The sequence below is a fragment of the Pogoniulus pusillus genome, chromosome 19 (genome assembly GCF_015220805.1).
Source record: "Pogoniulus pusillus isolate bPogPus1 chromosome 19, bPogPus1.pri, whole genome shotgun sequence".
Lineage (NCBI taxonomy): Eukaryota > Metazoa > Chordata > Aves > Piciformes > Lybiidae > Pogoniulus > Pogoniulus pusillus.
Window position 1 is genome coordinate 19,509,987 of NC_087282.1, and position 14,925 is coordinate 19,524,911.

The window sequence follows — 14,925 nt, forward strand, 5'->3', positions numbered from 1 at the left end:
GCTTTACCTGATCAAAAGCTAGACAAAAACCCAAAGCAGAAACAAGGAGGTACACAACACAGGTAAAAGATGAACTGTGTTCCATACATTCTCTAGGAAACAGTTGGCTTTTGGAGAAGTCCTCCTCAGCACTTGTAACCCAAATCCCACAGAACTGAGAAGCTGAAAGTGCATCGACACAAAATCAAGAAGGAAAAGAGGGCATTTGCATTATTTTTATTAATGTTCTAAAGAAGAGCATGTGGGCAGTAGCCTCCTCTGCCATCTGTGACTGCCATGCTGCTGACCCAGAGGGGGTCAGGCACTGCTGGCTCCCAGAACTGTGGTCAAACCTGCTGCTCCATAAAGCAGTGGAGGCCTGGCCACAGCCAGAGCTGCTCCCTGGCAGGACACAGCTCACGACAGGCAAGCTGCTGAAATGGTGCCAGTGTTTGGAGCCAAACAAACTCACCTTTGTCCTCACCACAGACACATTCACAGGCAATTTCCCCCCTCTTGGCGTTTCTGTCTCATTCTGACGTGTTTCAGAGTCTGTTTTGGGCAGTAGTTTGGTGGGGCTGACTTCCTTTGCTGGAGATACCTGGCTTCTCTCCTCTTCACCCTGGTTTCCCACAGGTACCTTGAGATGCATCTGATTAGGGGTCATTCCCCTCACAGCCTCTTGCACTGCGAGGACCTGCCCCTGCCATCACAAAGCCACGCAGGTCTCTGACAAAGCTGGGAGTGGCTGTGCTTGGGAGAGGTCTTCTGCCCCTCTGCCCATTAGCAGCATCACTTCGATTTCACTGCTTTAAACCCTGACTGCCCCTCTTACTTCAGGAACTGTTTTCTGCCATCCAAATGTGAAGAACATACTTCTAGAAGGGCCCATTTCAGGGTGGGGGGAACCTTGCCAAACCCCTCCTCTGGCATGGATCAACTTGAAGCAAAACCCCTCCCAGGAGATTTCCTCAGGCTTGCTGTGCCCACGGTGTGCACAGGACCACATGCAGCACCAAAATGTCTTCTGTTGGCTCTAGGAAGCTGGGCAGCATCTGGCTCTGTTTAAACGAGACAATTTTAGCTACAGCTTCTATTTGTGCATTTATTTAAGACTCCTAACATTTTCCTGTTCCTTCCTACCCCTCCTGCCAGCCTCACCTCCCCCAGGGCACGCAGCAGCTCTGCCTTCAGACAATTTCTGTGTCAAAGAAGTGACACGCTGTACCTGCCACCGCCCTTGTGGGTGTCGCTGCATGAGTAAGATGGGACTGTGCTGCATCTCCTCCAGCCCTCCTCTATGCCTCACGCCGGGCGCAGCTTCATATTCTGACAGGCTAACTGATACAAGCGTTTAGGAACAAGACCTGTCACTTGAATAAACACCGTGGCTATGTCAAAAAAACCCAACCAACCAAAGACTAATTGCATGTTCACCTACATTACACTGAGAAAGGAGAGCGAGCCTAAGAAATCCCATCTTAAAATAAAATCAAAGCCTGTTTCAACTCCTTGTCTAGCCCATTTCTTCTACTAACAGCCTGTTTCAACTCCTTGTCTAGCCCACTTCTTCTACTAACAGCCTGTTTCAACTCCTTGTCTAGCCCACTTCTTCTACTAACAGCCTGTTTCAACTCCTTGTCTAGCCCACTTCTTCTACTAACAGCCTGTTTCAACTCCTTGTCTAGCCCATTTCTTCTACTAACAGCCTGTTTCAACTCCTTGTCTAGCCCATTTCTTCTACTAGCAGCACGCCTGCATTTGTACATGTTATTAGATTGACGTCGTAGCATCCTGGACAAATCAAATTAATCCAAATATCTGCAGGTACTCAACACTGTGGCTGAGAAATGAGCACATAAAGTATATGCAATTTTCCCCTGGCAGTTTATTGTGGTATGAAGGAAAAAAAAAAACCCATTCTGTGCTGGAAGCTGACGATATATTACAAATGTATTGCAAAGTATGACGTGACTATTAAAATATGATTACACGAAGTATGAACATTTAAAGAAGTTTACAGTACAGTGAATCTTTTATAAACAGACTCTTAAATATACATAGGACAATAGTAGCCGACAGAAAAACATCGAAAATTAACTATTAATGTTTATAGACTCTTGCCCTGAAAAAAAGTCTCACATTAAAACAGAAATTATGAAAAGCCTTAAAACCAGGAACAGATCACCTGTACACTACAAATATACATGGCAGAGGTGCGCAAACCAGGCTTACCTATTTGCTGGTGGGTACAGGTGGCAGGGAGGCTCGGCAGTGCCTGTCCCGTGCCTCCTCCCCAGTGCAACCCAGTGCAGGCAGCGCCACGCTTGCGACGCCCAGACGCGCGCACGCACACACACACACACGCCGGTCAGCAGCTGCAGCATCACAAGCACACGCTCACTGCAGGACAACGCAGCACACGTCGGCGTCGAATCGACCTACTGGAGTGTATCGAGTTGAGAACGTGCCTGGGATCTTGCAAATGGATCTCTGCAGGCAGATCCCTGAATGCACTAGGGAGTCCCCATGGGACCTACGGACTAGAGTGGGGCTGCAAGACCGAGCCACAAGGCAACCAGCAGCTCCTTTGATGGATTTTATTTTCTTCAATGCAACTTTTCAATCTTTCCTTTAGATCCAGGAGACCAGATGCCACATTCGATTTCTGCATAGTCTGGCTGCAATGACACCCCTAGTTCACGTGTTAAGTTATGTCAAAAACATAAGTATTTTATGCTGTAATACACAGTATTACTGAAACTAACAATATTATTTGCATATTTATAACAAGGTATAATGAAATCCCTATAATAAAACCAAAAAGTTATGCTATAGATTTATTTACAAACAGTCCAGCAAAGAAGTATAAATACTTCCACATTTAAGGTTTAGGAAAACATAATTTACAAAATATTCAAGTATTTACAGTCGTCTGAAAAACTGCCAATATTAAACCTTGATGCAGGCAAAGAATTGGCTGAGTCTATGCACTCTGCATGGAAAGAGGCAGCGGCTTTCACGGGTTGTCTGCTCCGCTCTAAAGCCACACGCGTGTTATGTACGACCAGACCACTTCCCTCCCAGCTAAACGTGGCCGGAGCTTTGGGCGTGCTGCCCCAAAATGTCATCTATCATTGTCAGATTGTTCAACCACTCTTCGTCGTTGCTGCTGCTGCTGTTCTTCATGAGGGAGTCAAGGAAGTCAGTGTCGCTGCAGTTTGCGGGCATGACGGAGCTGCTGTGCTGGGACACAAAGTCATACTGCGGCAGCTCGGCAGCGGTGCTCATCCTGCTGAAGGCCTCGGGCGGCTGGCCTGTGGAAGGGTAGCTGGGCGGGCCAAGGCTTGAGGCAGGATTGAGCTGGTTAAAACTGGAGACTCCTTGTGGCATCGATTTCATAACATTCATAGCAGGCAATGGTCCTCTGGTTAAATTGTGTCTCAAGTTCTGATTACTTATTGAGCTCAAGCTCTGGCCAGCCTGCCCCATGCTCAGTTTCTGCATCTGTCTGACCTGGACGCTGGGAGCGATCTGATTAGGCGGCACTACAGCCTGCTGCGAGAACTGCTGCCCTGGCGCGCTTGGTCTTGCGTTCTGCTTGGAGAAGAGAGCATTGCCAGAGAACTGCTGCATGCTGGTATCCATTTGGCTTTGATTTGGCATTCTTGGCACAGCAGCTGGCGTCCACATCTGGGCAGATGAGTTGGGGTAGACGTTAGGGATCCTCGGCACACTCGGCTGCCTCAGGTGTTGCTGAGTCGCAGAGTGATTCGCTAAGGAGCCAGAACTGAAGCCTGACATCGGCATTCCCGGGCGCACAGTAGAGTGGCTGTGCACTGTCTGGCACCCCGAGTTCATGCCCAGTGAGTTCTGGCTCGGCCGCAGCGAGATGTTAAAGTCAGAATTAGGTGGAAAAATGCTCTGCTGCTTGCCAGTGTTGTGAGGAATCATCACCATCGATCCGCTGCTCTGACTGGCAGTGGCTGGGGCCATGCCAGAGCCCAAGGTGCTCTGCAGCATGGCTGGGTTAGATGGCAGCATGCGGTGGTTGGGCGGAGGGGCTGGCATCACCTGGCTGCAGTCAGCAGGAATGGGCTGCTGCACAGCTGCATGCAAAGAGACATGTTAGCTGGTGAGCACACATTCACCCTGGAAACATGGCAGAGCCTGAAAGGGCTGCTGCTCCATCTTTCTCTCTCACTACATGGGCCTCTTCTCTCTAACATAGCTACCACTGGAGCAATATGGAAATGGGAGAATCTCATGATACATGTTAGAATGTGAAATGATTTTATTTCATGGCAGAGAATCATTAAGTGCTCTGTATTTAATGAGATTCTGGGCCCTGATTCCTCCAGACTGTTTTATAGCATGTCATCTCCCTCCTTACCTTGAAACTGATTTATCTGCTGAGCTGCAAACAAATTCCTCTGCTCAGATGTTACTCCCAGCATGTTTTGTCTCTGTTTTTCCTGGAAAACAAGTGGCACAAAAGTCAAGCTGCAGTCTCTTCACAAGCTAGAATAGCAATGGACACTTGAAATGTTGCCATTGCCACCATTAACACACACACACACACACACCCCCCCTTCTGATGAGATTCAGCCCCAACAGTTAATTTCAGGCTAGATCTTAATTGCTCCCATGCCCCTTATGCAAAGGTGTCCTGACAAAAGCCCAGCATTAGGAAGTGCATCCTTCAGCAGATGTGGTGCAGGTCACCCATGGCCCAAGGTGAGCTGAGTGAACATAGAGACCTTCATGTGCACCAGCTTCTAAGTGCAGCACAGCCAGAGGCTGCAGCCTCCAATCTTTCCAGCGCCTCCTGTGCTGATTATTTGGACCTGTTCTCTGACACACCAGGTAGAGGGACAAAAGATGTCCAAAACTTTATTAGTGAACAGAATCTGTGGCAGCATTGCAGGCACACACTGACAAACACGAGACTTCTATTGGCCATTACTCTGCCAGAAGGCTCTACTCTTGTGAACCATCACCTTTTGTGCTGGTTGCCACTTCTAACCAGAACACAACAGTAAACCACAAGAAGCCAGGGCAGGTGCTCCTTGAGTTAGGCACTGCTGGCTTTCTCCAAGTGACCTGATTTGTCTCCACTGCCTTTTAACCCCAGAACCCACCAGCACACTTGCATCCCTGCTGGGGACAGCACCTGGGACCTGAAGAACTCTCTGGGAGTTGTGGGAACTGAGGCTGGCTCCCATTGAGTTACAGCAGCACAGATAAACTTGAAGCCAACTGGTGACAGGGAGACAGAGTTGGTTCTGAAAGGGCATTTTATCATTGATCAGGACAGTACTTTGTTGAGGGTTTTACTGAGCTACTTCTCATCTTGTTTCCCATCCAAAGAAATCAGCCTCCCTAACCTGAATCCAGCAGCACACTCAGAAAGTCAGAGACACATGTTCAGTGCTGCCTCATCCAACTTATCTGTAGGATTCCCCTGTCCCTACTCCTCTATATAGTATGTTGTAAGCCTTGAAGAGGTACTTCTGTTGCTAGAGTCCAGCCAAATCCAGGATACACTGGAGTTTAACATCTGCTCTGATAAATCTCCAGGGAACCACAAAGAAAGGCAGCCATGGAGAACATCTCTCCTGGGGCTGACTCATTCTCCAAGCCTCCCTTCTCTGCATCTTCCCTTCCAGCTCTGTGGCTGACCAAGGATGAGGTAGTGATCTGGAGGTGACTGAATCCTTCCCTTGCATGAGTGGGCAGATCTGCACTCAGACTTGCTGAGCAGATATTGGCCTTGGCCTCTCGTGCACCACATCCCGGGCTCACCACAGCCCTCGTCTGAATCAATGCAGCAATTCCAGGGTCACTCCTTAGTGTTTGCTGACTGGTGACTTCCCCATTCCAGTTAGTCCTGTCCTTCCCAGTGGTGGACAGCACCAGAAGCCACAGAGGCACTCAAGCTCGTACCTGCATCAGCTGTCGCTTAATTATTTGCTGTTTGAGTAAATGGTTCCTCATTGTGTACCCATTCACCGTGGCTGGTGCCGGCACAGAGCCTCCGCTTGGGATGGAGCCTGGCTCCTGAAGTCTGGCAACAATTCCAGGGTTTTGATCCTGCCAAGGAACATGAAAAAAGAAAATTAATCTCATCAGGGTGGTAACAACAGAAGCCCTTATCCTGTCTGCTGTTGCCCTCTCCCCAGTCTTTGGCCATCCCAAAGCCAGAACACCTTGTGGATTCACATGAGCCCACACGTCATGGTGAGGACAGTGAGGGACAGAGGACTGCCCTGATTTCTGATGATCAGCAGAAGAAATGAGAGAAGCAAAAGTCTAATCCAAAATTATTTGTGAGTAGCCCAAGGCCTGATTGACTACCATTACTGGAGTCACATGGCTGCCTCACTGGCAGAAGGGACATGAGCAAAGGGTCACGTTTCCCACCAGTTCCCCAACTGTTACAATAAAGACATAAGGAAAGAAAAGTTGCATTAGGGTAGGGTTTGGCAACTGAATGTAAAGGAGAAGCCTACAGTAAAAGAAAACAGCAAACTAAAGGCAGAAGAGGGGAGAAGTTGCCATCAGACCCAGGAAAGGCCTGGTGGAGGGACCCAGGAAGACGAGCAAGATGTGAGTCTGAGATTGAAGTGGTTCTTGTGGGTTCTGCGATCAAACAAACAAAGACAGCTAATTGTCAGAGGAGACAGAGCCTGAAAAAATGCAGGGCCAGGTCATAGCTGGGCACAGATCGATAATGCATTGAACCTGATTCCTGGCCAGTGCAAACTGGCCTTGCTTTAAGTTCCCAATGAAAGATCTGAGCTGAGTTTCACCAGCTGAGGACTTGCTGGAAAAAAAAAAAGGACACAAGAACTTCATGAAGACACAATTCAAAGGGGGAAAGAATTAAAAAAAAAACAACAACAGAGGGCTAAATATCTTAGGAGCTGGCAAGTAGCTGGGGAAATAGAAGAGAACAACGAGGGAAGAAGTCAAGGCCTCGCTGAGGACAAGACGGGAAGCAGCCAGGCACAGCAGTACCAGCGCATTCCCCTTTCTCCATTTTCACATCCAGCTTCTATACTATTTATGATGTTTTGTTATTATTGGCAGGGAGAAGTATGTATATTATATCCAGCATCCTTAGCAGGGCCATGCTTCCTTTGTTTTCAGAATGGAAGCCCACATCCTTTGTTTGAGAATCAATGTTATCAGGAGATAAGCAAGAAGAAAATGGTTGTTGCCTTTTGACATCTGACAATTATTAGTGTGCTCGGATGGAAAAAACAGGATGCGAGCCATGTTTCAGAGTGGCCAGGAGAAAGCCTTGGAAGGCATTTGTCACTAGGCAGGCTCCTCGGGCCTGGGGTGCCTCTCCACAGCAGCTTCACCGTGAGGAATCACCCAACTCCTTCCAAGATATTCTCTATAAGAGCGATTACCAAGAAGGTCACTGAAATTACTCAGTTTTATGGTGCCTCCTTTTGTTGTAGCACTTTGGTCTATTGTGCAAAAGCACAATTGATGAAATGTAAATGCCTGCTAGATAATTTACTAAAAGACACAAACCTGCAGCTCATCACTGCTCTCATTATCATTCCTATTCATGGGCAGTCTCAGAAGACTAGACTTTATTATTGGTGCTTTCCTTCCAATTCTGGTGGACATCTTTCCTCCTCCCCCTTCCCTCCTACACGTTTTACTTCCCTTCTCCCACAGAAAAAGAGGGAGGAGAGGAAAAAAGTAAATATGATTTACTACTGATGTAAATATGAAAGTTCATGTCAAGCTAGCACTCTGCTTTCATGTCAGACAGGATTCTGCAACCATAGTTAAGCCTTGAATAATGCAGATTGCCTCTAGGGGAATATCTGAAAGTGGAGGGATTCAGTTTGTGTACTCTGCACATGAAAGACACTGAAATGTTCATACCACCAAAATCCCTGCCATCTATTCAATTTCCTCCAAACTTGTCTTGTTGCGTGCAGAGGGTCTGTGCTTACTGAAGCAAATGAGTTTAGTGCAAGGACAATCATCCTGATGTCTTGCTCAGGGCTATTGCATTAGCAAGTCATAACATTAAAGTCTCTTTTCCTAATCACGTCCACCTCATTCTAATTTCTCCGAAACACCATCAAGAAAATAATGTTGATTTTTCCATATTATTAATGGTAAAGTAGTGTAAATCACCTTACTAATTGCAGCTCTTGTGCTGTGGCAGTACAACAGCTTAATTATATGGGGTTTTCTGCAGGCACCCTATAGCAATAATCACAATCAGCAAACTTCATTTGCAAGCACACAGAATGAGTTGCTGAGTTTTTCAGAGCAAAGTTGTATAACACTTAATTAGCCAGTAAAGAAACAATCTATAGATACAAATATTGCTTTTGGGGAAATTAGGACAAAATAGCATAGACGAGAAGACAAGGAATTAATGAATTAATTCCAAATCTTTCTTTCTACAGTTTGCATTTGGGTTAAGACAAAAAGACCAAAAACAAAGCAGAAAAAGAAAAGTGGAAAAGTTCTCTCTTTTCACCACTAGTGGGAACTACTGTATTCCCTTACAATAAAAAGTAACCACTTCAACGTCATGACTAAGAATAGCTCTGGTGTAGTCTAAAGGACACTGCTATCTGTACCAAAGGTTAATGAACTTTAAGCGTTTTTCCTTTTCATCACTCCCCAAGAACAATCACTTTCCTTTCCTTAGTAAGGCAAAGCCAAACAAGTCAGAATCTTCACTTGCCTATAGATTGGACTGTCCCATTTTAAAACGCAGGAAGGCAGCAAAGAGAATTCCAGTGTTGAAGCTGGTAATGATGGCAGTGGGTGTTTGCGCCCAGGGTGGTGTGGCTGAGCTAGCTGTAAGCTGTACTGGAGGGTACAGATGGTGAAGGAGGATTCTGATTCTTCAACTTTTAAAATAAATGAGTTTTCACATAGGTATCAGGGTTTTGCCATTTTCCCCTCCAAAAACTCCTATTAAACCATCAGTTGGGCAGAATCCCTAACCAAATGCAGGCCACGCTGACTTGGAATTGGAGAGCATATGTGTTTCTGTTGCTAGGCAAACTGTCACACAGCAGGTCCCGTGCTCATGCAGCACTCCCTGGGCTTTGCAATGTGGCAGTTTCTGCTCAAAAAGGCACTGGGGTTTCATGGTTTCAACTAAGTATTTTGTGCACTAGTTTCAAGAACAAGGAGAAGAAAAGCAGGTTCCAAGTGTGCAGGAACATAGACTGTTTGTGCCTGTATTCAGGCACTGATCACAACTCTAAAAGCTGCTGCATGCCCCAGTGAAATCAGTGCCTCCCAGGCAGTGCACAATGGAGGGCTCTTCAGGCTGGGCAAATGCATCTGTAGGATACTGCATCCAAATGTGGCAAGTGCAGGGCTGGCCCAGCACAATATTCAGGCACACACTTGATAGGCCAGTGTGCAGAAAGTCCCACCACAGCCTACTATGTCTATTTATGAATCCACAGCCTTTCAGAAATCCACTGATGAGCTCTACCCACCCAGCCCCATCATCTGATCGCATCTGAGATGCACAACTGCAGTAAATAAGCATGGAGATGAATTGTGCTGTGTGAAAGCAGTTGATAAACTCCAGTCCTCAGCACTTAGTTATACATCCAGTAATCACCCTGTGGCTTCACTTAAGCGAGAATGAAGAAATTTATGGCCCCTAATTCCTCTGAATCCTCATTAACAAACAGTCCAAAAAGAATTTAAAAGCAAGACTTTCTGAGGGATCTGAGCTAGAGCTTTAATCGCTTTGGGGCAAATATGTAAAAATCCCTCTAATCTTCACTAAAGAGCAGTCATTGTTTTTTAGGGCTGTGTGAAAACACTCAACTCATTTATCAGTATTAAACTTCCCCATCTGCTCTTACGGTGTAACTCCAAAGAATATAACAAAGAAACGTACATGTTAAATTGTATTGACTTAAGCCCAGAGCTGTTGGAGATGTACAATTTATTTCAGTGAGGGCATGAAGGGGACCTCAGGCTGCTAGACAGAGTCATTTGTCCAATGCTGAAAAGACAGTTATCTGCACCAAAATGGCTCTTGGAAAGGCACATTTGCTTTATAAGAAATAAGCTGCCAGGTGAGACCATTCAGCATTATGTTACAGACCCAGACAATAAAACTAAGCCATGAATTTCAATAGTTAACAGATGGACTAATTAGAGACTGAATTCTTTGTGGTTCTAACAGATAACCAGGTCACAGCAAGGTTACTGAGAGGGAGACAGGCAGCTCTGCAAATTTCAGAGTCAAGAACTGCACTTCCTAACCGAAAGCGTTAGCAGCAGTGGAGAAACAGAGAAGAGTCCAATTAAAAATGCATATAGTATCTGCACTTTAAAAGTTTCCTCCATTTCAAAGGAATCATAGAATCATAGAATCAACCAGGTTGGAAGAGACCTCCAAGATCATCCAGTCCAACCTAGCACCCAGCCCTAACCAATCAACTAGATCATGGCACTAAGTGCCTCATCCAGTCTCTTCTTGAAGACCCCCAGGGACGGTGCCTCCACCACCTCCCTGGGCAGCCCATTCCAATGCCAATCACTCTCTCTGTGAAGAACTTCTTCCTAATATCCAGCCTATACCTACCCTGGCACAACTTGAGACTGTGTCCCCTTGTTCTATTGCTGGTTGCCTGGGAGAAGAGGCCACCCCCCACCTGGCTACAATGCCCCCTCAGGTAGTTGTAGACAGCAATGAGCTCTGCCCTGAGCCTCCTCTTCTCCAGGCTAACCAATCCCAGCTCCCTCAGCCTCTCCTCGTAGGGCTGTGCTCAAGGCCTCTCCCCAGCCTCGTCGTCCTTCTCTGGACACGCTCAAGCATCTCAATGTCCCTCCTAAACTGGGGGGCCCAGAACTGGACACAGTACTCAAGGTGTGGCCTGACCAGTGCTGAGCACAGGGGCAGAATAACCTCCCTTGTCCTACTGGCCACACTGTTCCTGATGCAGGCCAGGATGCCATTGGCTCTCTTGGCCACCTGGGCACACTGCTGGCTCATGTTCAGCTACTATCTATCAGTACCCCCAGGTCCCTTTCCTCCTGGCTGCTCTCCAGCCACTCAGTCCCCAGCCTATAGCGCTGCTTGGGGTTGTTGTGGCCAAAGTGCAGAACCCTGCACTTGGCCTTGTTAAATCTCATCCCATTGGCCTCTGCCCACCCATCCAGCCTGTCCAGGTCCCTCTGCAGGGCTCTCCTACCTTCCAACAGATCAACACCTGCTCCTAGCTTGGTGTCATCAGGACACTGATGATTTCAGAAATATTCCCTCCATGTCCAATGGGACATCCAGTTGAATCCAGTAATTCCAGATCTTAAAACAGAAAGACTGTTGAGATAAGCCACAGCCCACCAGCATAAAAGGAAAAGACCAAAGGAGATGGGTTGCTCAGGGTGATCTTTGCTGTAAATACGAGGAAGGGACAACCTACTCTTTCCAACCACTTTTTAAATTATTCTTTTTGTAACCAAAGATGACTTAGCCTGAAGTATTTACTGAGACATGACAGAGTGAAAAAAAAATACAGAGAGGAAAAACATGGCTACAGGACTTGACAGGCACCCCTGCTACTGACCCACTGCAAGTCCCTGGCTGCACCGCCAAGGACTCAGGGTGGATCTGCGTTCACAGCTATTCTCTAGGGGTGGGGTGAAGTTTCACTGCTTGAGTTTTGTTCTGCATTTTAAGAACATCTGTTATGTATGGGGAGTTCTGTGCTCTGCTGAGGAAATGCAAACAGTGGTTTCAAACTAATGCCTGCCTGCCTGGTAGGTGTGCTGCACTCTTTGGTGGGGCTTTCAGGCCTGGGCAGCACCTTGCTCTGAAGGTCAGGACTAAGACTCCTAGGCACAATGACTCTGTGAATATTACAAGTGATGCAATTAAAACGCCAATGGTATTAAAGTTGCCTCACCCTAAGAGTTTCATATTTAGCTCCACAGAAAAGCCAGACTTTCAGTGTCTAGAAGAAAAAGGAGGATCATTGCCTCCATAGCTGTTAATCTAAGTAGATACAAAGATGGTGAATCTGTTTGTCCAATGCACACAAACAAAGCAAACAAAATTCAGGGTCGTGGCTTGCCAGAACAATCCTGACAGTCCACTCAAGAGTGTGATGCCTGTGAGATGCCATGGTCATTTGCTCCTCACAGAGATGTGGGGCTGTGTACGCTTCTTACTTTGAACGAAACTTTCCATTTGCTCTTTAGAAGTTTTCTGTCTTTTTCCTCTCCTTTATTCTGCTCGCTACTCAGAGATGCTCTTCAAGATAAAACAGCCTTTCAGTTCAGAAACACTTTTCACACAGCTTTTCATTTGTTTGTGTGTTTGTTTTAACCCAATGGATGAACACTGGTAAAACAAACTCTGTAGCTCAGCGGAATTCTTTTTACCCATCTTTCACCTGTTTACTTGACACAGAAGCATGTGAAATACTACCAGATTCAAGTTTCTAACCTTATCTTGGGGGCTGTCAGTCAGTAAAAGGCTTTCTTTGAAGCCTGTAAGTGATCCATGGGCATACAGTTTTGTTTAACCCCCCCAAAAAAACTTAACTTTTCTTTCTTTCTTTCTTTCTTTCTTTCTTTCTTTCTTTCTTTCTTTCTTTCTTTCTTTCTTTCTTTCTTTCTTTCTTTCTTTCTTTCTTTCTTTCCTTCCTTCCTTCCTTCCTTCCTTCCTTCCTTCCTTCCTTCCTTCCTTCCTTCCTTCCTTCCTTCCTTCCTTCCTTCCTTCCTTCCTTCCTTCCTTCCTTCCTTCCTTCCTTCCTTCCTTCCTTCCTTCCTTCCTTCCTTCCTTCCTTCCTTCCTTCCTTCCTTCCTTCCTTCCTTCCTTCCTTCCTTCCTTCCTTCCTTCCTTCCTTCCTTCCTTCCTTCCTTCCTTCCTTCCTTCCTTCCTTCCTTCCTTCCTTCCTTCCTTCCTTCCTTCCTTCTTTCTTTCCTTCTTTCTTTCCTTCTTTCTCTCTTTTCTCTCTCTCTCTCTTTCTCTCTCTCTCTCTCTCTCTCTCTCTCTCTCTCTCTCTCTCTTTCTCTCTTTCCCTCTTTCACCTGTACAGCTTCCTTCAGAGCTAGTCCTCTTCCTTTATTAAATGACAAGATCACCACACCTGGCTAGCAGTTGTATCAGGACCCTCCTTTCAAGCAAAGCAGATGAAACACTAATTTCCCTATAGCTGCTCTTATACTGGATGCTGTTCAAACCAAAGCCAAATCCCATCAAAGTATCCAAAGTGCTTTTAAAAATGCACCTGGAATTCTAGTAAGTTGGAAACTGAGTCCACTTCCCCTCTTTAAAAAAATGGTAATCCAAATTAATTAAAGCCTCTGTCCAAGAACTCTATCAATACTTTCAGAGTTGGATTTATCCATCAAAACATGCCACTGAAGTGCTGCAGCAATCAGAGCAACAGAACAGGCAGACAAATCCAGAGTGAATCACTGCCACAGTGATTGTTCTCTTACATGGAAATGCATTCCTGAGCAGGCAAGTTGAAATGAAGCTGTGATGCTGTTACTAGCACCATGTTGATAGAAAGAACATGGGAAATGGCTTTGGGAGCACCCAAAAGCCCGTGGCACAATACAGGTGGGTGGGAGAGAGGGTGTATCACAGACACACACCATCTCCTAGGGACTGTGATGCTTGCAAGGATGCACGATCGAGACTCCAGCAACAGCAGCTGCCTGCAAATAGATCCTCCAGCCCCGGTGAACTTCCAGGCCATGGGTGAAGGCAGCCCAGAGAACAGCTTTACTGCACCTCCTCAAAGCAAACCTTTCATGGAGGCTCTGCCAGACCTCTAATGGCACTGGGACCTGAGCACACTTTCCTTTTCCCTGCTTTGCTGTAGGGCTGGACTCATTCCCCACCAGTCTTTGTACCACTACAGCTTAACAAAACCCGTATCTGTTCCTGTTTCTTTCATATACACATCCAAAGATGCAGAGACAGGTATTTTGTACCTGTCAGTATAACATACAGTCATGATCCAAAATTGAATCCTCCGTGAAGAACAAAATATTTATATTTGGCTTGTACAGCTATCATGATTCCCCAACCCTTGACACCATGCTCTCATTCCCATGGAGGGCAGCTTGCCTATAAATCCAATGAGATAATCTAAAACTGTATTTATCTCACCCATTTTCAGCCAGTAGTCCTTCTGTCTGTCTCTGCAAGGTTGTGCTGGCTGTGATGACAAACTACAACATCTCGTATCTATAAAGTGGTTTGACTCAAGTAATCCTTGTGTTATGTCAAGGCATGCTCTCAGAGGTGTCAATGAGATTCAAAAGGAGCTGGGTTAGCTCAACACCCAGCAGAAGCTGCTACAGAGAAAACGCAGTGACCGGCTGGTGGATTTCTGTGTTGCGGTGAGTAGGAAAGATCCGATCAAAAGAAGTGAAGACTTCCCTCAAGTGAAGACTTCCCTCTAACAAAGTGGAAGTCTGGAACTCCTGAGCTAACAGCAGAAATCGATGCTCTACTTGCCCATTTCTGAAAAGCTCTGTGAACTGCTGTGAGGTGGTCTGGATCACAGAGACTGGCAAACCTCTCGATTTCTCTAAGTGAATGTTTCCATGAATTTCATTTTCCTTTCCATGCAAAGGTTCAGTTTGCAGAGGCAGATGCCCAAGACTCTTTAACTCTCGAGAGCAGTTGGCTGCCTAACTGCTTCTGAGAAGCCTTTGCATGAAAACCTGCCCACATGCAAAACCCAACAGCACAGGCTCCCGATCTCCCATCTAGGTGCACAAAGCAAGCACTTTCTGTCACGAAGTATCACATCACTTTTTCAGTATCAAACCTCTCACAAGCTCACTCTTTCCTAACAGCTGAAACTATTCAAACACTTTAAACAGTTGTATCAGATCCTCTGCCTAGTCAGGTGCCAAAAATCACCACCACACCTCACAAAACAAAACACAGTG

The 14,925-nt window shown here is 46.2% G+C and overlaps 1 protein-coding gene across 1 annotated transcript in view; it reads right to left on the minus strand.

Moving 5' to 3' along the window:
- Positions 1-1,847: 1,847 nt before the first annotated feature.
- Positions 1,848-14,925, minus strand: part of MAMLD1 (mastermind like domain containing 1) — an 87,072-nt gene continuing 73,994 nt past the window's right edge. The window contains exons 3-5 of the mRNA XM_064159584.1: positions 5,926-6,072; positions 4,373-4,454; positions 1,848-4,088 (exon numbers count right to left, since the gene is read on the minus strand). Of these exons, the coding sequence (XP_064015654.1) occupies positions 3,067-4,088; positions 4,373-4,454; positions 5,926-6,072 (1,251 nt within the window). The 3' untranslated portion in view covers positions 1,848-3,066. The remainder of the gene's footprint in view (positions 4,089-4,372; positions 4,455-5,925; positions 6,073-14,925) is intronic.